Source organism: Diabrotica undecimpunctata, chromosome 10 (genome assembly GCF_040954645.1).
Source record: "Diabrotica undecimpunctata isolate CICGRU chromosome 10, icDiaUnde3, whole genome shotgun sequence".
Classification (NCBI taxonomy): Eukaryota; Metazoa; Arthropoda; class Insecta; order Coleoptera; family Chrysomelidae; genus Diabrotica; species Diabrotica undecimpunctata.
This window is the reverse complement of record NC_092812.1, coordinates 36428323-36454793: the sequence shown is the minus strand read 5'-3', so window position 1 is coordinate 36454793 and position 26471 is coordinate 36428323. Positions and strand designations below refer to the sequence as shown.

Below are 26471 nucleotides of genomic sequence, written 5' to 3'. Positions count from 1 at the left end.
TACAATAATACGCAGTCGTAAGTGCATTATACTATATTATATTATTTAGTTTTATTTTCAGGAATAATAACAATAAAAGTACATTATCCCAATATCCTAACTTTCAGGTATTATGAGGCATTAGGATCAACGTTTGACAGTGGCTTATAATGTCTTATAGTTTACTACATAATCTAGCCAACATAAGGAAATCATTTATTTAATTTACCTTTGTGGGAACTTTAGCAAACAACGATAATTTAGATGTGCCACTTAATAACTGTAAACAGAGCTGGTACTTTTGCAAATAAGAACCAAAGATGTTCCTCCGAGCCATAATTCTTTATGGACTTGAAAATTTATAGGTTAGGTTTCAGGGTTGGAACTCTAACCAATAAATGGACGTCATGTACATCTTGCAACATTGTATTACTTTGATAATGCCACTACTGCTCCGTTTTATGAGTTTAGTGATAATTGCGCTAGTAACATACGTTTATTTTTTGTTTTTGCATTTAAACAAGTAACAAAATATTATATCGCTTTAATTTGCTAAATATTTATTTCGGTAGTAACTGTTAACCCCGTTTGTCTAAAATAAAGTACATAGAAAATATATGGGGATACGTACAAAATATTTGTGGCCAATTTAGCAGAACAAGATGGCTGCTGAAACTTTTTGTTCGTTAATATTAAATATTATAATAGTATAATACGTTAATATTAAATACTATAATACCAATAAAAATCGTAATAACTTTTCTTCAGGGAAGGAATAACATTATTTTGTCCTGTTGATATCGAGTTCTTCACTCACCAGATATAGATTTATAGCAATGATCAATTCTGGGGACTTATATTAAGTTCTATATTTAAAGACCATTCTGTAAATACATTCAGAGTCTATTGCATTCATTCACAGTTGATATTTACTGCCTAATGAATTTATTGCCCATCCGAGTTTTTCCTGATCTTGTAACCATTGAACGACCCATAACAATATAACTATCTCCAAAAGTTGGGAGCTAATGTAGAGCAGTAACACTCACAACTTTCTTTGGGAGCTAATGGTTAGGCCTCGTCTAGCTCGGAGTCTCAGGTATGAGAACGTCTTATCTTAGACGTATGATGAGAAATGAGTTTGGCTAGGACAAATAAACTAAGATATTAACTAATCGTAGTTATTCTTTTTCTTCTTCTTCCTCTTTATATGCAGATCTGCTTGTTCATTGGCGGATTAATACCTCTATGCAAGGTTGTCACTCCATCGTCCGGTACTTCTTCTGTCGATTGGTGACTTATCTCTTGCTGTTTTGACGACACGGGTCTCCTCCATTCTGCTTATATGGTTATTCAATTTTTTTTTTCATTTCATTTATACACTTTACGTTACATTTTCTTCTAATGTCTTCACTTCTCTTTCGATCTCTCAGCGTAGTTCCTGTAATTCTTCTCAGTACTCTCATCTCTGCCGTTTCCAGTAGTCTTGTTTCTAAGGCATGTCATTAATGGTCTTACACTGGATTTATAAATTCTTGATTTCATCTCAGTGTTAGTGTGTCTGTTTCGCCATATAGTGATATTAAGGCATTCTGCCAGTCTATTTGCTTTTTGTACTTGATCTCTCAGTTCTTTGTCCAGGTCTCCATAGCTAGACACTATAATTCCCAGGTATTTTATTTCCATTACTTGTTCAATACTGATGCCATCAATTTCTATTTTGCTCCATAAGCTCTAAAATCTGATGTGTCATCCATGTTTGTTTTATTTGTCTTTCCTGCTTGATGTTGTTTATTGTTGTTGTTACCAATACATCTTTGATCTCGTTCCACATTGTGTCTATATCTTTCCTATTATGTGTTGCAATGTTGTTAAATTTTGTGTTTATTTCTTTTTGCATTTGTTGTTTTACCTTGCTTTGTTTCAGTTTTTGTATGTCCACCGTTCTTATAACGCCCGACTTTCGAGTTTTTTTCATCCTTACTCTCAGTTCAGCAAGGAAACACAGCAGTTGGCAAGAACCAATGGTCGGAGTTGATGTCTGCTCCAGGATAGGTTTTTATTGACGTAACCGCATTACGAAACATTTTATTTATTAGAAAATAATCTATTTGATTTCTAATTATTTGTTGCGGGCTATCGGCGGGAGACCTCCAGGTATATAGCCTTCTAGCTGGTAGTTTGAATTGGCTGTTCATGATTACATTATCTGTTTCTTGACATAATTGTATCAGGCGTTCTCCTCTTTTATTCCGTATACCCAATCCATATTCTCCTATTATGCCTTCTACTGTACCCTTTCCAATTTTGGCACTAAAGTCTCCCATGATTATACTGACTTCTTCTTTTTTCATATTTTTCGATGCATTCCTTAATTCTTCATAGAAATGTTCAAATCTCCTGCTCTGAGCTATCCGATGTCGGTGCATAAATTTGTAAGATATTAAGGTTGTTTGGTCTTGCATCTATTTTCAACAAAGCTACTCTATACGAGGTTGGGAGAAATCCTACAACCGCATAATCCCATTCTTTCCTAATAATAATTGCAACGCCATTTCTATTATTTGTTGTGTTATCACCTGAATAGTATATGTGATGCTCGTCTGATTCGGTTTTGCCGTTGTTCGGCCATCTTACTTCCCTGCACCCTAATAGATCTATATTAAGTCGTCTCATTTCTTTTATGATGTTGGCCGTTTTTCCTGGCCTTAACATACTTCGGACGTTCCAGGTTCCAATTATTTTTGTTGCATTTGCTAATATTTTGTTCCTCCGGGGGATTCTTAGCACCCTCTCTCCTTTAAAGGAGTTCCCGGCACTAAGGGCCAATTCTGTGTTTGTACTGTCCATTCTGATTTTAAATATTAAAAAATTTTAATATTAAATTAAAATCGAACAAAATCACAAAGCAAATCTTGCCTATAGCTTTATAATAAAAAGATTTTTAAATGATACTTGAAGTATATATTGTCTCAAGTATCTGGACATGATTGCAGTAGAATGTAGTGGTTAGATGTAGATCTACTTAGTTGAATCTAGATACTTTCATGTTCTAGATATCTTCAGGTGGCCATTAGGTTCTAAATAGCAGCTGCAGGTAATATTTCATGGGACCTTGTGCTGCGGAATTCTTCACCCAAAAAAGTGGACAAAAAGTAGGCAAAAAAAACCAGAAAAGATTTAATATTATAAAATGAATTTTGAACTGGAGATCCAGCTTAAATAAGCAAAAGAACCTATAAAAAACTAATAATCTACCTCTACACAATTGTGGCAGTGACAGGTGACATGACAGAGCAGAGTTGCCAACTGTAAAATAGACTGTGTATTGAAGTAAAGCATAGAAATTTATATATGTTCTATCATCGCATAGAATATAATATGGTCTGAATTCGCGATTGAAAACAAAGTATCTGACCTCTGGCGGAATAAATTTAAACTACTAAAAGTGGTATAAACAAACCAGACAGCAATTGATTTGAATAGATATATTAAATTTTTTTAGTAAATTTCAGCATTATATTATGACTACGTTAAAGTATTTTAAATCAAATCGATATTGTTCTGTTCCTCCCCTATTGCGAAATAGAGAAAGATATGTCCCTATTTCTCTTTCCTAAACTTTTATTTATTTATTAACGGGTATACCATTTACATTGAAACAAAATATATATAAAATTTTTCAAAGTAAGCATAACATTGGAAAATAATTAGTAAAGTTTAACAAAAAACTAATAATTAACTTGAATACAAACTACCTAATATCACACAAATAGCAGAAACTGGAAAACTTGAGGAAATCAATAAAAAGAAAATACCGCTATCATTTAGTCAATAACATATTGAGAATACATAGTTTATTTTCTTAAATAACAGAAATACAAATACTTACCATGTTGGGATAGTATCATGAGGTTTTTTCCTCATGATTTATTATGGAATCTTTTAAAGACAAATCATGTGCTATGATCTTTTCTGACAGGTGATCTCAAGTTAAGGTTGATTTCATGTAATCAAATGAACTATCTTACAATAAAGTCAATAAATAAATAAAGTTATAAATAAAGTCAAGTTCAAGTTATTTATTTATGTTAATATACAATAAAGTCCTTACATATATGTCAAAAAATAGTATAAAATAAAAATTAACATATAAAAAACATTAGGCATAATTTTATAAAATAATGCATATATTAATAAGACAAATATTACACAGAACATTATACTATGGGTTCCCAGGTATACACAAAATATTTATACAAAAAATATACAAATTCACCAATACACAAGCCAGTTCCAATCATTAAAGTTAAAATTTAAGAATTCATCACTTGAAAACTGCTTCCCCTTCAACCAATGGTCTCTTTGCTTCACCACAATACTCAACGATATCATTAGGCTAATTTCCATTTTTAAATAATAAAAATAACTCGTCTTAAACCAAACTAAACATCCAAAACCAATGGTAAACATTAGACTGTTATGTTTGTTTATACCATTTATATCGACCATGACACTGCAATCGACCTGCCCTCTACATTCAGTTTCAATCGCGAATAAAGTAGTTAATAACTGAAATAAATAAACATTGAAAAGAGTTAAATGAATAATTGGACGCCAACTTTTTTTAGAATAAAAATAGTAAAATAAAAGAAAATTAATAGATTAATAAAATCAAAATAAATTGAAATAAAATATTTATTTAAAGAAAAATAAAGAAACATCTACTGCCTTGTGTATAGTCGTATCAATTTTCTTTGAGACTTCTGCGAGGGAATACTTATCTGAGGGTCCTTTGAAAGAACTTTATGGAGTCCTTACATTTCTGTAGTTTGTTTTATCTCCTAGCAATACCTTCTCCATGATTATCTTCGTAATTAGAACGTAAAAAAATAAAAAAAAATTGAATTCTGAGAGTGAGGGCATTTTGATTATCTTAACTGGGGAGAGGGGTACCCTTTACTATTGCACCTCTAGGAGTATCAGAGGTAATCTGTCTGTCCGCTTATATTTGAGTCTGCGTAATAGTGGGGGCAGAGTTTTAATATGGTTGTAATGTGGGAAACTATGATTGCACCATAGTGTTGTTGTCCATATAATTTATAATCTGTCTATATCATTTGAAATCCGAGCATTCGGTATCATGTTATATTCCATTCTTATACTTCCAGCGCTGTATAATATAGACATATAGTGCCACATCTCCAAAGAAACCAATTAAGCGCAGTAAAAGTTGGAATATGGTAAGAAATAATGACCACATTGAATTGAAGAAAAGCATACCCGCATGAAAAAATTAATCTTTTATGACAATAAATCTGCTACACAAACTTGCTTTTGCTTAAAGCTTTAAAAAGTTGCCTTTATTGACAATTTGCACTTTTGCACATAGGATTATATCACAAGGAAATTGCCACATTATATTTAAACCTAGAGCTAAGATTAGTACTAATACAGGAATTAATAATAAACTAAACAGTCTTCCGGGTTGAACCGCGTCTATTATCATTGCGCCGAGTTTTCGACATCCTCTTCGATGTCTTCTTCAGGGCATCCGAGGTCTCAGCCTCCCGAGCAATCCTCGGCGCAATGATAATCGACGCGGTTCAGAACGGAAGACTGTTGAGTTTAATATTAACCTGTAATAGTATTAATCTTAGCTCTAGGTTTAATTGTATATATATATATATATATATATATATATATATATATATATATATATACATACGTAAATGTAAACATAAAATCATAATCAGCATTCCTAAAAAGTTTACGTTTCATTTGTCACTATTTCCAATTTCTCATCATATGAATTTATTTGAACGAATAATTAAAATTTTCACAATTTTTTCTAATTTGGCTGTATCAGATAATTTTTTTTTGTAATGGAATTCAAATCAACCAGTAAATAGTGGTGAACGGTTTTTAGTTATTGAAGGGGACAAACGTAGAGTAGTTAAAACAGCTTTGGTGCAGTGAATAATATTTGAAACAGTAACAAATCAGTTTGACTACTGTACATTTTGTCCTGTTATACTTGTACAAATGATTATATTTATTTATGCGTTTTATAGACGATTATGGTAGGTAGTGACTACCAGGCCCAAATACCAGAAGGACTTTCTCATTATGATGATGCTCTTCCGTATGAAAATGAAGATAAACTCCTTTGGGACCCCAATGATACACATTTAGAGGGTATCGATGTTTCCGATTTCCTGCGCAAGGTGTCTTCTATTAGAACTTCTAAAACAGGTCTACCTCAAGGTAAGAAGAGTCTTAAGCACATACTTTTAGGCCAAGGAAATGAGCAAAAATGTATTCTGTTTGTAACACTGAACCGTCTAGGCAAACGACAGTTGTTTTGAGTGGAGTATTTATGATACATATCAGATACAAGTACCTATTGTTTGTAGCAAGTCAAAAAAAATACATAGTATATAAAAAAGGAATATAAAACGTAATTTAAATATGTACAAACAAGAACATATATTAAACAGTAAAAGATTTATGGTAAGCAGTTCATTGGATGTTCTGCAATGAGTCATGTTTTCTTCTGAGGAGTAAAAACAATGTTTTAGAAGACATTTTTTATAACTTTATCGAAACTATTACAGCTTAGCTGTTTAATACTTTTTTGTAAAAGATTGTATATAATTAAGACAATTTTTTTCTGAAAGACTTATCTACAGCGATTTTTTCGTAAGTAGTGTCAGTTTTGCGTATTGCGAACGTGTACATCAGACTGCTTTATTCAATGGACACGTTTTCTGTGAATTTCAGTTAGAACTGAAAATATCAACAGAGTAGCTAGCGGTATAATTTTGAATTTGATAAAGAAAGGTCGGCAGTGTTCTAGATAACTAACCCCTGTTAAAATCCTGATAGCTTTCTTTTGCATTCTAAAAATTTGAAGTGCATTTGTTGAATTGCCCCTTATGATTACACCATAGTTTAGGTGAGAGAATAAAGAAAAATATGCCATTTTTAATATTTCAAAGTTGACAATCCTTGCTAGTTGGCGAATAAGAAATAATGAACTTGATAGCTTTTTCTTAAGTTGTGAGATATCAGCCGACCAGTTTAGTCGATTATCTATGGTTATTCCCAATAGTTTAACAGTATCTTTGTTATCTGGATCATTGTGTAAATTACTTGCAGATATAACCAAATTTTGCTTTGTATCAGAGTTAAGTTTTAGTTTGTTTGCAGCAAACCATGAGCTAGATTTAGTAGAAACTTCCTAATGAGACATTTTTAAATAGTCATTACTTTTTCCTGATATAACGTATGTCGTATCTTCTGCGAATTGTATGGCTTTGTACGGAGATATGAATTTAGGCAAATCGTTGACATAAATAATAAACAAAAGATAACTGTAACTACTAACTTTTTGACTTATTTTGTTGACTTAATTTGGGATAAACAAATTAAATAACTTTTAAACTAATTTTGATCATATTTTGAGCACTAAGACCCAGTATTCCATGTAATATGAAGATTATAAGTTTATTTTTAAAAAACATTTATAAAAAAAAATTTTTGGCTTATTTTGCAACTTTCTAAGCAACAAATAAGGATAGAAACATTTAAAAAACGAAAAATTGACTGCAGGAAACACATATGTTCTTGTTATAGATGTCCATAGTACTCAAAACAACTGTCGTTTGCCTGGTCGGATCAGTGTCACTAAAAAAAGCTTAGTTCCCTGGGCTATTTGTTTCTCTCGTTTCATACGAGCTGCTCTTTCAATTGATGCAAATCTATCCTCACACGAAATTTATCAGTCTGTAACAAAATGTAGAATAAAACTAATTTTTAGGCGTAAATCTTCGTGACGATGAGGAGGCGTTGTACATGCTGCAACAATGTGGACACAACGTTGAGGAAGCATTACGCCGTTTAAAAATGTCCGCACCCGCAGTTTCTCCCGAAAAGAAGAAGAAAGAGAGTCTTTGGTCCGAAGAAGAATGTAGAAATTTCGAAGCTGGTGTAAGGGCGTATGGAAAGAATTTCCATAGAATTCAACAAGAAAAGGTAAATATTTGTTTAATGATAAAAGTGATCGTTTCTTTCCTTCTATATCACCTTTAAAAATGATTGGAAGCACAGTTTTTATGATACAGTTGATAAGACTCAACGTAATGTCATAAACCAGTTAAGGTGAATTTCAAAATTATTTGACATTTTTGTTGTTGTAAATGTTGCAGTAATTTTAGTAAACCAATAATGTGGGATACTAATAACATGCATACTCTCTTCAGTTTTTTGTAGTATTGCTGGTAAATTGGCTTAGTTGATAGTACATATTTAACATATCTTTCTTCTGGTCAAATATTGTTTGAGTGGTTATTTTTTTATATATAAATCTACTTTATAAAAGCTCATTTAAGGATTAGATATACACACTATAAATAGCAACACTGCGCGCCGTCAACTTTCCGCGATCCTCCATTGCCAAGTCGCCAATAATTTTTCATGATAGTGTTTATTTAAAGCAATAACAGCGTAGATTTTTAATGTATTTTTGTAAACAACTTGTCTGTTTATACGCCCGCAGAAAATGCGGGCGTGTTTGAACTTTTTCTGCGGGCGTATTAATTTCTCTTTCACTAATTAATGTAAATTATATTCAGGTACGCACACGATCAGTCGGAGAACTCGTCCAATTTTACTACCTGTGGAAAAAATCCGAACGACATGATATATTCGCTAATCGAACAAGATTGGAAAAGAAGAAATACGTTCTCCATCCTGGAATCACCGATTTCATGGACAGGTTTTTGGAGGATCAGGATAGCCGTGACAGAAGCGATTCACCTCCAACTCCAGCTTGCAGCACCTCTGGCACTGCAAGACAGCCCCCACCACCTCCACCACCAGATACCTGATCTTTGTTATATAGTTATTGGCTATATAAGAATAAAAAGTAGCTGCCAGTTTTAGAGGCATTGCTACACATTTTTAAAGTTTCAGTTAACCACGTGTGTTTAGTCTATTAGAATAAGCCATTTTGTGAATGATTGACATTTACTCCGACTAAATTTATGTTCGTTCAACCATTCATTTTATATAATAACAACATGTTTATTCAGTTTATTAACGTAAGATACGTACAATGCTTGCAAATTCTGTTGTAGACGGAATATATATTTTCTGTCGATGGAATTACTTTATTTCAACAAAAATTCAAATGTCAAACGTCAAATGAAAGTTGCCGCTTGATAAGTCATTTGTTAAGGATTTTCGTATGAGTTTCTTATCGCTTTGTATGCATTGTACTAAGTTTTGTGTAATGCTTTCAATGTTCTGTACAACTTTTCAATATACCGTGTGACGTCACTATGTATAACGTTCTTAGGTGACGGTTTAAATGTTTCATGTTTTCTTTTCAATATATATCGATACGTTCATATATGTAACAGTTTAAAATGTACATACCGTATGACAATCTTATATAACACTTCAATGTTCCGTGTGAGTTTAATCCATTTACTTTCAATTTACCGTGAGACGTCCCTATTAACAATATACCGTATTATGTTCTTAGGTGACTGTATTTGTGTTACAGTTTGACAATCTTACGTAACACTGTCAATATTTCGTGAGATTTCCACTTGTTTACACGAATATATCGTGTGACGTCCCTATTTACTTGACAGTTTCAATGTTCTATGTCAATTGTCCCGTATGTGAATAAACTGTGTAACAGTTTAAATGCACCGTGTGACAATCTTGTGTAACACTTATTGTGACTTCTCCTTGTTTACTTCCAATATAACCTGTGACGTCCATATTTACACATTTTAATGGATTGTCTAACGGTTTCAAAGTTCTGTTTAAATTTTCCCATATTGTCTGTCAATACACTTTGTGACGTCATATGTAACAGTTTAAATATACCTTATGACAATATTATATAACATGTTGAATGTTCTGTGTGACTTCTCCTTGTGTACTTTCAATATACCGGGTGAAGTCCTTATATAAAAGATTTAATGTACCGTATTTAATGTTATTATGTAGTACTTTCAATATTCTGTTTAAGTTTCCCACGTTTTCATTTTATACATCGTGTGAAGTTCTTATGTAAAGTGTTCTACAGAACTTTGTCTTGTCAAATACCCTGTACCGGATAATTAACATCACTTAAGTTCCATATGCATCAATTCTAAAATGCATAGGTACTGAATATAGAAAAACTCTCCCAGGAGACATAATTCTTGTGAAAACATTGAATTTTTGCTATATTTTAACGCCCACATACACTCTTCTCTTAGAATTGTTAGTAAATAAAAAAAATAATACCTAAGTAAAATAAAATATATCCACAAAATGGTTTAAAAATGTATTTATTTTAAAAAAATATTGTTTTGTATATTTTAACTATCTTTAAAATCAAAAACTACTACAAGACTGGTAGGTTTATTGAAACTACTATTTCAGAATGAAATTAGTTCACTGAAATGTATTCATGTCATTTTTACATGTTTCTGCGAGAGTCCTACAACCCTACGCAGCCACCGCTGACCTGTCCACATCAATTCCACATAGATTTTTTAGTATTGTGCAGCTAAGATGTCACGTGTGCACTCGTTGCAGTATTCTTGCCATAAATTAAAGTCCCACACTGTTCTAAGCCAGGCGCAAACCAGTAGTATAAGAAAGGCAATGTGGGAGCGGCTATAAAGTGAATACCTTCTGTCTATAGTTTTCATTTGAAGCTATAATTTTAGAAGAAAAACAAGCTTTACTTTTGGAACTCTTGATAGATGAAAATGAAGAACCAGAGCTAACAGTAAAAAGGATTTAAGTAGTTCTAAGATTAATTCAGAAAAAAGAGACCAATAGAAGGAGAATGTCAGGAGGAATTCATCCCATGTTTTCCTTTCTTCTTACGATCCCTATAACCGCTGTGAGATAAACTAGGGAATGGAGAGTTCTCAGAAGTTCTTGAATTAAAAATATCTTCACAGGACGTACAGCAATGCACAATATGATATTGAAGTCCCCACTATTTTCTGAGAAATAAAACTGTTCACCCTGACCGTTTGAATACACCCAAGTACATCACCAGATATTCTGTAAAATTTAAGTTTGTTGATTCTACTACAGTACATTAAACCAATTTACACCTCTAAACGATTAATGGAATTCGCAGAAAAACAAAATATGCAAAACTATGAACAACGGGTTAATGACACATTTATTTTATACCTAAAATTTAGCAAAGTGTCAAACAGAACACCAGTGCAGTTTACTACAACGAAATGTTTTATGCGAATTTCGTTAATCGTTTAGATGTGTAAGTTGGTTGAATGTACTGTAGGGTGGACTAGGTGCTTTGGTAACCTAAGGATTTACGTCTGACATTAGTCATCCCGTTTAGTTTGTAGAGTAGTAGGACTCTTTACGTTAATCAAATGGATGTTGATAACATATCAACTTAACAACAACGCCATATATGTTTTGTTTGTGCAATTTATGATAAAATGTTCAAATTATTTTTGTAAGTCTACTGTGATTACTGTATGTTATGTCGATGTTAACAGTTTTAAAATGTTTGCTGATTATTTTTACAACTAAATATGTCGAAATATGTAATTTTTAGTGCTACAGCAGAGTTGAAACTATTGCAAAATTATTTAAGACCAATTAATAAACCAGTTGTAGTTGTTGGTGTATTTTCCGTTTTCAAAATGTTCCCAATAATAAAAGTTTGGAATAAAAACAACATATATGTATATTACTACTAATTAGATGTCTTCAAAATGGCAAAACTGACTGTAAAGGATAATTATAGTTGCATTTCCTAGCATTTACTGTTTTTAGTCATCTTTGGAGTGCTCCAGATGTGGACTGTTTTTATTTCCCACTTCCTTAGTCCATGTTTGCTGTTTCCTTAATTTATTTTTGAGCTTTCAATAATTATTTTTACATGTTTTAAGAGATATTGTTAATTGCATTTAGACACTTGTCATTACTATCACCTATGCTGTCAAATATTTGATCATTTTAGCTCTCATAATGACAATTGACATAAACCAGAGCATACTCAAATGTATAGGTACCATTTTTTTAGTCCATCGTCTAAGAGATTCTACTATATCTACTAGTAATTTCATGTAAAATAATGTATTAAAAGCATAATGATGGAGTGAATCTTTTCTTTTCGATAATCATATTCATATAACTTCATCATTGACTTAATGTAAACCTGTTAATCTTAACAGGTCTCAATGTGTAATGTTTAATTTATATTTTCTACTAAGAACTTCGTTGGAATCAGACTTAAAGACAGTGCTGACCATTTTAAGTCCACTCCTGGACATACGTATCCCTTTGTGTTTCCATGTTCGCGTGTACGTTTTCTGTAATATCGTCGATCCGTTTTTTTTGTGATCCACTTCTCTGTTTTAATATCTGTGAATTAATAATAAGGTGAGAAATATACAACGAATGAAACAAAATTGCTTATGTACTTCCCCATTGCTCAATCTTACGAAAATTACATATTTTATGGAAGTTAGTAAAAATAACTTAATCTATGACCTTATAAAAACCTAACGTTAATATTTTTTATATTAACTCATCCAGGAATACAGCAATCTTTGTTGAAAACTGAAAAAAGAGTTTGGAAGTTATTAGTCCAATCGAGAGCTGTTCAAAAATAGCTAAGTTGGTTGTAGTGGGTCACCAAAAATACTTTTATAGCCCCCTTTAAAAGTCCCTAGAATCTCCTAGTCCCTTAGAAACCGTTTTAGTTTTCAATATGGATTTAAAACTGTTTGGACTTTTTACCTAAAAGAAATAATGATTTGTACAATAAAGAATTTATCACTAAGGAAATTTTCGACATCTAGATTGCCAAAATTATTATACAAAAACTGAAAACAGACAATAATTTTTTCTTTACATCAGCAGATATCTTCAAATTTATATAACAAGTTTTCAGAAATTTTCCCGATTTTCTATAAGCACATTACTAACAAGTTATTTTACTTTCTTGACAATTGACAAGAAATTTAATTGCGAGCAATATTTCTTCTTTCGATTTTCGTTTCAAAAAATATGTATATTTAAAAATATGGATCAGTTGATTTTTCATTAATTTTTCCTTATTTTTTTTACAACTGTTTCAGCTGTGGAATTTTTATATTTTTACAAAACACAAGACTTTTCCTACTCACAACAACCAACTCTATTCAGCTCCCAACTGGACTATATAAATTTTTAAGAATTTTACTGAAATGATAATAGTAATCGAGGGTAAAAAGTTTACTTTTGCACAAGTTAGTTGAGAATATTTTAGGGCTTGATATGTCTATTGTTTTACAGTACATTTTCGTACTGTAGAACTGAAGGTTTATTTGTACATGCTAGTCAACTCTGTTTTGTAACTAACTTCAGTTTAGTAACGATCTTACCACAGATCGGCACTGAAAAAATTCTCTTGTCTGTCAAAACTGTCAAAAATTATTGTTTTATGTGGGCTCTCATAAGCATATTTTGTAATGATACACAGTTTTACGGGTTTACTGGCTGAAGTCTGGTAGTTGTCTGCGACAGCAGCAGAGTTTACTGCACCATTTACGCCTGGAAAACAATGTATCATTATTATATTAACCTACATTGGACTTTCAAATATATGCAGCAGATTAACTAGCATATATAAGTACTCCTTTGACAATTTTATGACTATGTGGTCTGGTTTTCAGTATTTTTTCACGTTATCGGTAGTAATTTGTTTTTTTATTTTTTTATACAATATGTAAAGTATTCATGTATTTCTAAAATACTTCGATAAATTAATTATTTATGTTAAAAACATACTATTGCATGTAATCGGCATTTCTGCTAGTTTACATGCCCAGTTAAATTCAAATCGAGCCACGAAGAATTCTAAGAACTGTTTTATAGGGTAGACAAAAGCATAACTATGTTAACCGAAACGAATTATTAAAAGAAAAATACTTATCACGATGCTTTGATAGGATACATTAATAAAAAATTATGTTCCTAACTGAAAATAATTTAATTTTGAAAATAATTGACATAGGAGATTAGTATTCATAGAATCTGTTGAAAAACGTTCACAAGATTTGCGCCCCAAGGTACTGGTCACAATAAACTGACAATAAATTGGAAGGTCAAATTTTAAATCTTTTGGTATGATAAACTTCAGCTGCTAGTTTGACTTGGAAATACTTAGTTGTGATGAGTACAGTGCTGGATAAATTATAGTTCTGAGTACTAATTGTAGTCATCGTTGTCAAAATTGATGATTTTGAAAAAATGAGCAGTTCTCTCCATGAAGATGGCAAAGTTTTTGAAATCTTCATGCAATACATGATAAGCTTAGTATGGGGTTGGTTCCAATCGTTGTTCCTTTGCCGGTGAAAGGTAGTCCGAAAGTATAGTTCTGTTGGTCAGACACCACTCTAAAAGAATTTCAGTAAATGTGAACCTACTTAAAGGTTTATTATTAAACTCATTACAGTTTGTGAAGTACAGTATGTTTTAATCCATTGTAGATTTGACTGTATTCTCCAAATACATTTTGCCAGTGCCCTTTCAGCAGTAATGTGATGGTACTTTCGGTAAAGAGCTTTCTGACTGATAAGTTTGATAACTTTTTCTTTCTCAGAACATGTATTGCATGTTGAAATGCCAACTATGTCATAGATAACACATTTTGCCCAGCTTCTAACAGTCCAAACTCTTAAGCCAAAAGTCCAAAACGTGACTCTACAGACTTATTTTGTCACCTCTTCTGTCACCAGATTTATGTTTCTGTTTTGGTCCACCCAGTCTACAAGTAATTTATAACTATGTCTTTCAACCCAATAGTGTTGAAACATTTCTTTCCTCATTTCTTCAGTAATGCTTGAACAGTCTCTGTATGTTTCACACATTGCTGATGTGAAACTATAGTCCAGTTTGTTTTTCTAAAATTACACATTTTGTTCCTTTTCATACTATCACTCTTTTCAATATGTTCTTCATCCATTAGTGTGGACCTACTTTCATTTCCTTCAGAAGTAAGAATTGAGCTATTTTCTTCAGTAACAACTGTAGTATCATTTTCATGAAATCATTTTGTTGAAGAGTCTAAACTAACATCTTCATCCAATTCAGGTGCATAATCAGGGCTGTCGACCAATTCTTCACATTCTCCTAAAAATGTTTCATCTATTAAAGTTTTACCATTCACTTTAAAATCAGAATTATTAAGTGAATCTTACCTTAGAAAGCAATAAAAGCTTTAGTGTTTTTTTTTGCAAATTATTAAACAAATTTTGATATCTTACCATCTTCATTAGAACTTTTAACAAGATCCATTATTTTAAGTCCTTTTGAAGTGAACATTTTGATTTCATAATACCACTTATCTACTGACGGAATAGTTACAATGGTGCAGAATACTCATGTTGACATAGTTTTCTGCACCAGCTAGCATGATGATTGTTGACAAATCCCTTGGGCACACATAGGTAGGTTTAAGTAGCTAAAAACATGAATTGACATGGGAAAGAATACTTTACTGTGGACTTTTAAAAGTAAATATGAACAAATCACCTATTTGAAGTGGCAGCCGTAGCTCAGCGGCTATGTTACTGGCTTAACAAGCTGGAGGGCCTGGGTTCAAATCCCGGCACCGACAAAATTTTCAATTTCTAATTTAACTGAGCTGCCACCGTGCTTCGGAGGGCACGTAAAGCCGTCGGTCCCGGCTACGAAAGTAGTCGTTAAGTCATGTTAGGGGCGCTTGCGCGACCTGAAAACCCTAACACTAGACCTTAGCCAGAAGGTTACACGAACTTTTTTTAGCTATTTGAAGCATGTAAAAAACAAGAATTCCAGTAAAATTTGACATGGGTTTCCATTCTTCACCATCGATATACTCAAAACTTTTACTTGTACCTCTTAAAACTGTTAAAACACAGACTGTCTCAACATAACCTCTTAAAAACATAACAAAATTGATTTTATGAATTTTTGTGACTCGCTTTGAATTTGACGGCAATTAAGTTAAGTACAAATAAATTGAAATGTTGTGTGTATGGTATATTACGTTTTCACAGTCATATTCCATCCGCGTCTTAGCATAGATGTTAGTAAATCCGTATTTTCGTAAAATGTGGTATTTATTTTTAAATTACTCAGCACCTTAGTTTTGAAAAATAACTTGTTTGAGGTTTTTGTTAACTTTCAACAACATTTGTGCCACCCTTTTGGGGTGGATGTTCGGTGCTCATAATTTATATATATTTTAAATGTAGTAATTTGTTTTGATCGATGTATACTAACACAAATGTATTCCGTATCAGCCGTTTCTCAAATTGTAATTATATATTTTCTAAAAGTTTATCCTAATTTATACTCCCTTGAATACAACTTTGCAATAATAAGTTTGTTTTTGTTCTCCGTCCTCTTGAAAAATATCCCATTATTCATAATCAAAACACTAAGGATGTTGCTGCTACAGATGTACACATCTTACCACAGTGTACATAGTAAGTACAACAAAGTAAGTAACAAGGAATCAGATATATGGCGGGTCCGGGAAAGAGGAAGATGGTAGACTCCATAACCACAGAAAGTTACACCAAGGATAAATAACACCAATAAAGAGTAAGAAAACACCTTTCTGTGAATGAGTTTTTATTTTAGTACAACACCACTCAAAAGGTGTATTAACACTAATCTCATTGGAAATACCAATGACCAGTTCTGTTCCACCCTATATTAATACTAACAAATGCTTAAAACTAATTACATTCAATAATGTTTCAAGAAGGTCTTTCTAAAGTTATTTACACAAGCACTAAGCTGCACTATACTTTGCTTTTGATCTATTCACTACACAAACTCAAAGGGGTTCAGTCTGCTTACTAAATCGGTGTTATGCGGGATGGTCAATAAAGGAAACTTTTTTAAAATTTCTTGATCACTTTCTGACCTATGCCAATTGCTCCAAGGAAAAATGATGCTTGTTCTTGATAATCATGAACCACACCTTTCTACAGAAGTCTTTGATGCATAGTAGTGATGGTTACATTTCCTTTCCACAGCAGCCGTAAGCTTCAGCCACTGGACCTTTCAGTCTATTCACCCCTTAAAACCTACTACAACCAAGCGGTTGAAGGTTGCTGAAGCTCTTGGAATGGCTGGCCCTCGAGCATTTACACCCAGCAATATTACTTTTGGATTTCGTAAATCTGGAATCTACTCCTTTAACGAAGGGGCGTGTCTCTCATGGAGGTTGGCGACGAGTTCTGAAAAATTATCTCTATTTTCGGTTTTTGGAGGTCTAGTCTTATCCAATCATTGTTTTTACACAGCCTTGTCGTTTGCCAGGATTGTGATTTCCTTGTATTTTCCTTCAGTTTGACAGCCGATAGTCCCTACACTTTGGAGGTGGCCCGATTTATTGTAACTATTTGAATTTTTAAGAAAATATAAAACTAGAAGTGTTTTATATGAAAATATTGGTAACATGTTGGTTTAAACAATTTATAATATGTTATATTAAATTATCAACTCGGCATGAATTAAATTTTATCAACAAATTAATTACAGGCAAAAGTTATTTCCTACAAAATATGTATAAATGGGCAAAAATACAACAGTAGTATTTAGTAGATGTACTAGATTCTTATCACTTCTGATTTTGATGAATTTATTATACACAGTTTTTGTTATAAACTTAAAATATTTTGTGAGATTGGCAACAATTGTCTTTCTTGCTTTATCGGCTCCGTTACAGTTTCCTTCTTTATAGTTTGGCTTTTTTGGCATATATCAGGTACAGATCAGACTATTATAACTATTAAATTAATAATAAAATATAATTTATTGTAAATATGATTTCAAAGTAAATTATTATATAAAATAAATAAGATGGTAAGAAACAAAATTTGATTATACTGTGAAATTAATTAAGAGATACTGACGTTACAAAGAAATTGATAATTTTTTTTTTCGAATTTTAAGTACTTGGAGTCTTTCTTTTTATAATTTTTATGTGTGTTTAAATCTCTTTTAGTTATCTGTACAATTTTGTATCAGATACTAGTTTTCTTTAGTCTTTCTCCAGGGATCTAGTATAACAGTTTTTTATCTTTCTTTATTTTATAACTACCCTCTTCGCAGAACGTAGCACTCTATTTACTTGTCAGTAAAATTAGGGATTGAAGGTTGAAATAAAAAGCTATATTTATTTAATTTTGTTTTATTTGTTGATATTTACCAACCACTGCTTCTAGAAACAGACAATAAATTACAAAAGTATTAACATACATTTTTAAATGACGTTTACATAGTACAACAATATTTCTATCTCACATCAATATTTAAGCCTATTTACGATATAGGCAGTGTATTTTCCTTTTATTAATTGTATAATTATCCTAATCCAACGTAGTAATGACATATTCGATTAAATTATTACTACTTATTTACAGCTAGATGTACATATAGATGTTGATGAGGTATGAAGGAGATTTTTACTTGACACCTCAACAACATCAAAATTTTATAAATTAGGTACGATATTCCCTATAAGGAGTGTTTTAAGGAAGCCAATAATTGTTTAAAAAAACATCGCAGAGGATATGCACATTTAATTCACGAATATTAATTTGTTTGCCTACTTCTTAATTCAGGAGGAAGATTTGAGAAGTGATGTTAAAAAAGAAAAGTCGGGAAGAAATGAGAAATTGAGAACTCAGAAAACATTAATGATTTTCATATTAAAAAATGGTATGTAACTGCCGAATTTAGGAGTAGGAGTAAGAAACATAAGTTCCAATGGTGGTCATGTAGTGAGGATAAATGAGGTCTGATTGTCGAGAATAGCCCTAGGTCTTTTTGAAAAACTGTCGAATACTGGAAATGATAACAGACAAAATCTGCCATCAAAAAAAGTATATTAATTTGGAAAAATTGTGCTGTTATCCTTAGAGATTGTTAAAAAATATTATAATCTACGAAATTGTTTAATTGCCGATTTTTAAGCACATTTTCGCAGGAAATTATTTAATATTTTTGATTTTGGAGAAAAAAATTTAAAACAATTTTTTAGGCAAAAATATGAAACAACTTCTAGAATTTGTTTGTTAAAATAATTACGGAAGAAAGATATTAACACAAGAACTAATTATTTTATATGGCAGGTTACATCGATATGTTTAGAATGTGACCATACCCCAGAGATTTGAACATAACGATGTCGCATTCCATTTTACCGATTAAATACGTTAAATTCTTTTCGCGAAAAATGTTTGTCACTACAAAACAATTGATGGCTAATGGATTGTGGGTAAAAGTATGGCTTGCTGCCATGGTATTATAGTCTAATCTCCAATGTCGTTGTCAATTTTACTACTTCGGATTCCAGTGTTACCGGTCCATGGATAAATGTCTGGACAGGGTTGGCAGGTTCTCATGTATCTTACACCAGATTTGTGCCACAGGTTACACACCTTAGGATTGTTGCATCTTTTTGGTCGATTCTAAAAATACAAAAACATACTGGTTAATATACACCTAGTAAGACAGTAAAGTAAAAAGTCGCTGAAAATATCTTATACAGGGTTTTGAAGGTCCTAAAAGCCATGGGCAGTATTCGGAAGATTACAAACAGTTTTTAAATCAAAGTAACCAAATACTTCAAAGGCAAAACTTTTCATTCGTACGTATTGGCGGTTCCGACATATGGAACTGAAACATTGGCTTTTAATGAAAACATAGTCCACAAACTCCAAGTGACTCAGAGAGTTATGAAACGGAGAAGGCTGTTTGTGGAATGAAGCAATAAGCAGATGTAACAAAGTTACAGATGTAATTCACTGGGCAGGACACATAGGAAGAATGGAAGGCAACCGTTGGACGAAGCGAATTATTGAAGAGCGACCAAGAGCCAACAAGAAAAGTAGAGGCAGACATCAATCCAGATGGACTGATGACATCAAACGAATGGTTACGAATGGTAAACGATTACCTGACAAAAAAAATTTAAGGCCCTTAGGTCTTCACTGTCAGCTTCCATGTCTGCGACATAAATCACAATCTCCAAATGGTCAACGAGCAAGATATCCAACGATGCATCTGACCTAAACCCCGAGTACAATGAGAAAGCATCACCCACTCCTCATCCATCCTTTATCCTTTCCATCTCCCCACAGTGTAAGGTAAGCAGCTACACTGAGGAACACCAGGCAGTACATGGGCGTTGATGTGACTGCTACCGGAGAAAACCATGGCAAATCAAGAGGAGGTGATTGTAATAATAATACTCGGTATTTTATTAAATATTATATTTAATAAAAGTATAAGATTAACAATATACACGTTACATCTTTTTATGCTAACCTCCTCGAAAGCAGTCACAAACGGTGTCCCCGGGATACCTGGCAACCTTCCGACATAATACACGTCTTAGAAAGCACTGTCTAGCGAGATATTTGTTCTTCCTGACGCGTACGAACAGATATGGACGCGAAGCAACCGACAAGTTATAATTAATAAAACAAAACAAAAGAAATAGCATGACGATCTGCACGAGGACACAAAATGGAAACAGCTTGAAGAACTGGGGGAACCTGACATCTTAGGAAAGAGAGACCCCATAGGCAAATCACGTATGAGGACTGATAGCGTGATACACGTGATAGCGTGAACTAGGCGTGATAATAAAGGCGATGGAAGAGGTCCTAAAGAAATCGAAGGTACTCCAAAACATACAAAAGAATCACGTGAAAACCAAAGTTGAAATTAACACTGCGATAACGGCCCTACACAATATGTCAAAAGCTCTTAAGGCGAAAATGGAAACTACAAAGAAAAAACGGAGAAGATCCCCATAACGAAAATATTTAAGAAAAGTGACATGAGTGCACAAGCAGAAATAGAAAATATAGAAAATGATATGGAAAGGAGGAAAAAAGAATGGAGGGGGAGATTGCAGCTTGCTTAGAGAGAGAGAGAGAGGAATGAGTAAAAGAGAATATAAGAAGTAGGTGGACGAAGAATGGCCGGAGGATGATTTTAAAAGAACAAAAACAGCAGTTTGAAGGGAAATTGTCCGAGCAGGAGAAAAAGATGTGATAATTACGCTAGATAAAAGGCTGGTACTAGTACACAACGGACGTTGACCATACATTGGAAGATGGAGAAGTGATAAGGGCGCTGGCGAATTCTGTAGGACCAAGAAAGGGAGGAGGATTAATTGAAATCTGCAATAGGAAAGAGGCACGGTTTGGAGGAGATATGGTAGTAGTCAAAACTAGTAGAACAGCGGCTGACACACTGGTACGACAGAAAAAATCTGAACTGTAAGGTAATGACATCTAGATATCGGCCAATACGCTGCTACTCGTGTCTACACTTCAGGCATACCAGGGACATTTATAAAGAAAAGACTTTAAGAAACAAATGTTTGAACTGCTGAGAGGAGCGCACAGTGCTAGGGAGTGTCACAGTACGTCACATTGCGAAATCTGCAGCGAGGACCACAGGACAAAATCGGAAAATTGTCCTGAGTTCAGGAAGCTCCTAGCCGAAAAAGACTCTGGTGGACGGGGCGCAAGTACGCCGGTAGGAGGAAGATTAGGCCTTTAAATTCAACTCTACTAGGGATGAATTTAAAGGGTTAACAGAAGTGCAGGTGAATTTGGGGAGATATAGAGCGGCACATGAAGTGGATTTGTTGCTAGTGTCCGAGCCAAATAAAAAGATTACGGCCCAAGAAGGCTGGATCACGGACAAAAGGCAAGATGTAGCAGTTTATATTAGAAACAGAGAGCTGGGGGTAACAACTTGCCAGAGGAAAGAGGGATTCCTAATCTTGGATCTTGAAACCGTCACAATAGTGGCGACATATATCTCCCCTAATATCACACTACGAGAATACAAGAGTCTGGTAGAGAAAATAGCAGGAAAAGTAAGACTAATCGTTGTTGGGGATCTGAATGCAAAATCTATTTAATGAGATTTCATTTTTCACAGATTGTCTGGGGTATAGTATATTTTTGCTCATATAAATCATAATATTTACAAAAATATAAACTTAATTCTGTCTCCAGCCCAAAAAGAGGTGCGAAGAAAACAAATGTTTGCTGTAAACTATTTTAAATTGACCCAAATTTCAAAAGAAATACAACTTAAGTTTCTGTATTCTTCTGGGTTTTCTAGATTATTGTAGTCGTAAAAACACTTTTCAGCTTACCTGGTAATTGCATTGGAATGGTTGGAAAGATCCAAGTCTTGACATGGGTGTTGGATCTCTAACCCACTGGATTGCTTGCCAATTTGTAAGAAACCATACGTCATTCTTAGCCAAAATACTGTCTATGAAATTAATAAATCCTTCTTTGTGATGAGGTTGAGTAAACCAAGCAGCGTGATAAAACAGACCAAACGGTGCCCTAAAAAATAAATTTTAAAACATTTGCACAAAAATCTATCGAAGAATAGTCTCTAACAATGTTAAAGACAGGCTGCTCTCTACTAACCTGTTAGTGGTGTAATGCCTCATAAAATTCTTCGTTAACATTTTGAACACACCGTCAGCATCTGGTGGATTACTGCAAGCGTCTCCCATTGAGCACCTTCCTCCGTTCAGATCCTGCCACATAACCATAGGGACCTCCCATACTCCAGGATAAGAGCGGGTGGGACAGGGAGGAATCATACAGTCGTGGAAAAGTTTGTAGTCCAAAGTGTAAGGCCAACTAGGTGGTTTATTCTCATAAATAGGCATGGAAGAGTCATAAGTGAAGTTGGAGTCGTATAACATTTTGAACATCTTGTTTCCTCCGACCTTAAAACAATTAAAATTGTTAAATTTATAACAATAACGATTTTAGTTAATATGCTTTTTTTTTGTACGTAATTTTGCCTCGAAGTCCTGCAAGATGTGGATGATTTTTTCAAATGCTCTGTTACAGCTACAATGTATGTAGGTGTTCCTTAATTGTCGCATGTCCAATAAGGAAGCATGTTATTATTCTGACCTGATTCCTACTTATTCTATTTCAGTTATCTTAGCCCATGTCCGGCAATAAGTTGTAGAAGGTGCAGCTATATTAGATTACGCAAAAGAAACTTACCGATAAAAACGGTGCTCTCATTCCTCTAACGTCTTCAAGGTGAACACCACCATATGCAGCAAGGATTTCTCTTTGGCCAGCTACTTCTCGGGTCCATTTCTTTTGAGAGAATTGTTCACCAAAGCTGTGACTGTAGAACAATGTTTATGAGGTCAAGTAAAAGCATTTTCATATTAGAAAGCACATGAAAAGTGAAAGGTTTAAAATAGGGTTTGCAGAAAAGATTAAGAGTGCAATTGAATAATCTGTAAGTGCAGAAACGTTAAAAAGACTTACGATACGGTGTGAGAAGCAAGTTCGTGACCATCTGAATACAAGTTCTGGACTTGACTGTAATCAGTCCATTCGTGGGAGACGTAGAAAGTTGCAGCTATTGGACATCCATTGGGGTTGGTTCTGCCCTTTTCGAACAAATCTTGGTATAAACCTTTGTTCAAGTCATTAACTGAATCGTCGAAGGTCAATAACACAATTTGAGGTAATTGTTCCACAGGGAGGTCACCTATTGGTTAGTAGCATAGAAAAGAAATAAGTTAGAATACAATTTTGTTAAGAAAAAATAAAGCAAACACAGAGAAAGTTGAAATGAGTTGAAGCCCTGTTCCATAAATTGAGGCCACTTACGAAACCGTATGGGAAGCCATCTCGTGACCATCTGCATACAGATTTTGAACTTGGCTGTAATCGGTCCACTCGTGAGATACGTAAAAGGTGGCACTTATTGGGCAGCCATTTGGATTCTTGCGACCGTTTTCAAATATATCAATGTAATAAGGTTTATTTAAGTCATTGACTGCATCATCGAAAGTCATCAGCACTATCTGGGGGACTTCCTCCACGGAAATATTTCCTATTTAATAAAGAATTAATATTGCTAATAACAAAATCAGCAATATTTTGTTAAATCCTCGTAACTACTTATGACTACCTATTAAATATAAAATAATATAGATTGACACTAAGAAAAAAATTATGTATACTCATGTCAACAGCACTTTGTCCGATTTACTTTTAATTATTATAAAAAAAATCTGACGGACTGAAATCTTTTTAACATATTTGACATTAAGAAAAAGTAATAAAGCCAGCTGAGGAGTAGTTCATAACTGAGTGGGAGCTCTTTGTAATGGTACGATTCCGACAACGACTTCAGATGGCAGACAGCAACTGCAGATGGGATAGTGTAGGAATACCGAGAAGAACTCTAGCAGAACATAACAGTGTCACACTGTTCATTGCGGAATACACGATAATGAAAGGGGTGATGAACTTTCCAGAAGAGGATCAGCTACTAAATTCTTCGGCCCAGAGATCGAGAAAAGCCTGGATCCAAATGCAATGTCAAGCAAATATCACAATGTATATTGGACAGAAATGCGCTAATAGGCCTGAAGTAATGCAGAACATGTGCATGGCTGTGAAAGTTGGACAATGGACTCTGAAATAGAAAAAAGAATAGATGCCTTTAAGATGTATATATACAGACGAATGTTGAGAATTCCATGGGTACAAAGAGTTACTAATGTTGAGGTACTTCGTCGCATATGTAAACAAAAAGAATTACTAAGAATAATGAAAGAGAGGAAAATGCAATACTTGGGTCATGTGTTGAGAGACGAAAGATACGAATTACTTCAAGTTATACTGGAAGGAAAAGTACAGGGTAAAAGATCAGTAGGAAGACGCCAGAACTCGTGGCTGAAAGACCTGAGGAGATAGTTCGACCGCTTATCCGCAGAAATCTTTCGCGCAGCAGTTTCCAAAACTACAATTGCCATTTGGATCGCCAACCTTCGAAAGTAGACGGCGCCATGAGAAGAAGAAGAATGCAGAACACAAACAGAAATCAGCACAGAATCATAACTAAGCGGCTGTAGCTGAAACAATCGAAGAGCACTATAAATTTTGGGCGGAAAACATATTTTGGAAACTATGAAGTGAGTCTAAAAACATGTGGTACCCACACCATAATGAGCCTGTGGTACAAGATGTTACAGGGTTCCAGAATCCTGGAATGGGTATCATGAGTGACTGGAAGATGTAAAATAAGCCACCTGGTTGCAGTACTACCGGTTAATAACAGACCACTTCTAAAAAACGCCGCAATGGATAGACTGGTAGGGAAATTCTTAACCTCTACACAAAAGCCCAGGCCAGGGATAAGAAAATGTTCGTGGTAAATGAATGTAAAAGACTGGGCAGACATGGACACCCATTTATTATTAAGAACAGCACAAGATAGAGGGCATTTTGCCCAAATTATCCAAGCAGAAGGAATCTTAAGAACAAGAAACTGTAATAATTTGGCTATTATATTCGTGCGCAATACAAATCGCAGGGTTGAACGATTAAAATCAACGATAGACTCAACAGGCTCTTTACTTATAATGTTATAACATTTTTAGTGCGTTTCTTCAAATAATTATTTTATTTCTTCTTCAAATAATTTGTTAAGATTTTGTATATTTTTCCTTTACTTCTCGTATAACTCTTGTATAGTACGTCTTTCTAATAGCTTATGTTTATTTAATTGGTTAAATATGGCTCTTCTTGATTATTTCTAAGGCTTCAATATTATTTTTCAAATATTCATTTTGTTTGTTTACTAATAATACTTTCACTGTTTTTTATTATTGTTTCTCGATATTTACTTTTTTTTAAACCTAACCTATACCCATCCACGTGTATTCTTTAGTAATTTATCATTTTCATTTTATATGAAAATGTTCTTGATATTGCTATCTAATTCTACATTTTGTATTTATACATCTTTAAAGGCAATATCAGAGACGACCACAAAATTTTAAACAGTGGACGTTAAAAGGTGTGAAAGAAGGTCGATTCAGAGCAAAGATAGTGTAAAAATGAGCTGGAACATGAAACAAAATTGTAGGAATATGACTAATATTATTAAAGATACTTGCTACTTGGAACTACCTCAGGAAAAAACTTTGTAAATTAAGAGACCTGGTGATGGTCAAATGAAGATGAAAATATGGGAAAGAGTAATTGGTAGACAGAGAGGTGAAGAAACCGAAATATCCGATAATCAGTTTGGTTTTATACAAGGCTAAAGAAACAAACGCCCGTAAGATATTCATTGATCCTGAGAAAGCGTATGAAAAAAACAACTTATGCAATGATGGATGTTCAGAAATATTTTGGATACGTAGAAAACAATGTAGAAATATATCTTCTTCTTCTTCTTCTTCGAAGTTTGTCACTCCATCTTTTGCGCGGTCGTCCGATACTTCTTCTGCCGATTGGTGACTTATCTCTTGCTATTTTGACGACACGGGTCTCCTCCATTCTGCTTATGTGGTTATTCCATTATTTTTTATTTTTTTTTGGGTCCATTCATTTATACACTGTACGTTA

General features: G+C 33.5%; 2 protein-coding genes across 19 annotated transcripts in view; one reads left to right on the top strand and one right to left on the bottom strand.

The window, feature by feature from the left end:
• The window catches only part of LOC140452199 (mesoderm induction early response protein 1-like), a 42141-nt gene extending 25762 nt beyond the window's left edge, over window positions 1–16379 (top strand). For all 11 annotated transcript variants that reach the window (XM_072546316.1, XM_072546313.1, XM_072546315.1 and 8 more), the window contains 3 exons: window positions 6054–6246; window positions 7802–8016; window positions 8616–16379. In XM_072546316.1, coding sequence (XP_072402417.1) covers window positions 6054–6246; window positions 7802–8016; window positions 8616–8870 — 663 coding nt within the window. In that variant the 3' untranslated portion in view covers window positions 8871–16379. The remainder of the gene's footprint in view (window positions 1–6053; window positions 6247–7801; window positions 8017–8615) is intronic.
• A 1819-nt stretch (window positions 16380–18198) lies between these two features.
• The window catches only part of Cda5 (Chitin deacetylase-like 5), a 182141-nt gene continuing 173868 nt past the window's right edge, over window positions 18199–26471 (bottom strand). For 5 of the 8 annotated variants that reach the window (XM_072546860.1, XM_072546865.1, XM_072546857.1 and 2 more), the window contains 5 exons: window positions 23370–23595; window positions 23094–23223; window positions 22497–22804; window positions 22211–22409; window positions 18199–19496 (listed from right to left, as the gene is read on the bottom strand). In XM_072546860.1, the coding sequence (XP_072402961.1) occupies window positions 19338–19496; window positions 22211–22409; window positions 22497–22804; window positions 23094–23223; window positions 23370–23595 (1022 nt within the window). In that variant the 3' untranslated portion in view covers window positions 18199–19337. Of the gene's footprint in view, window positions 19497–22210; window positions 22410–22496; window positions 22805–23093; window positions 23224–23369; window positions 23596–23717; window positions 23944–26471 lie in introns of all 8 variants that reach the window. The other 3 variants (XM_072546858.1, XM_072546862.1, XM_072546864.1) reach the window with 1 other exon arrangement.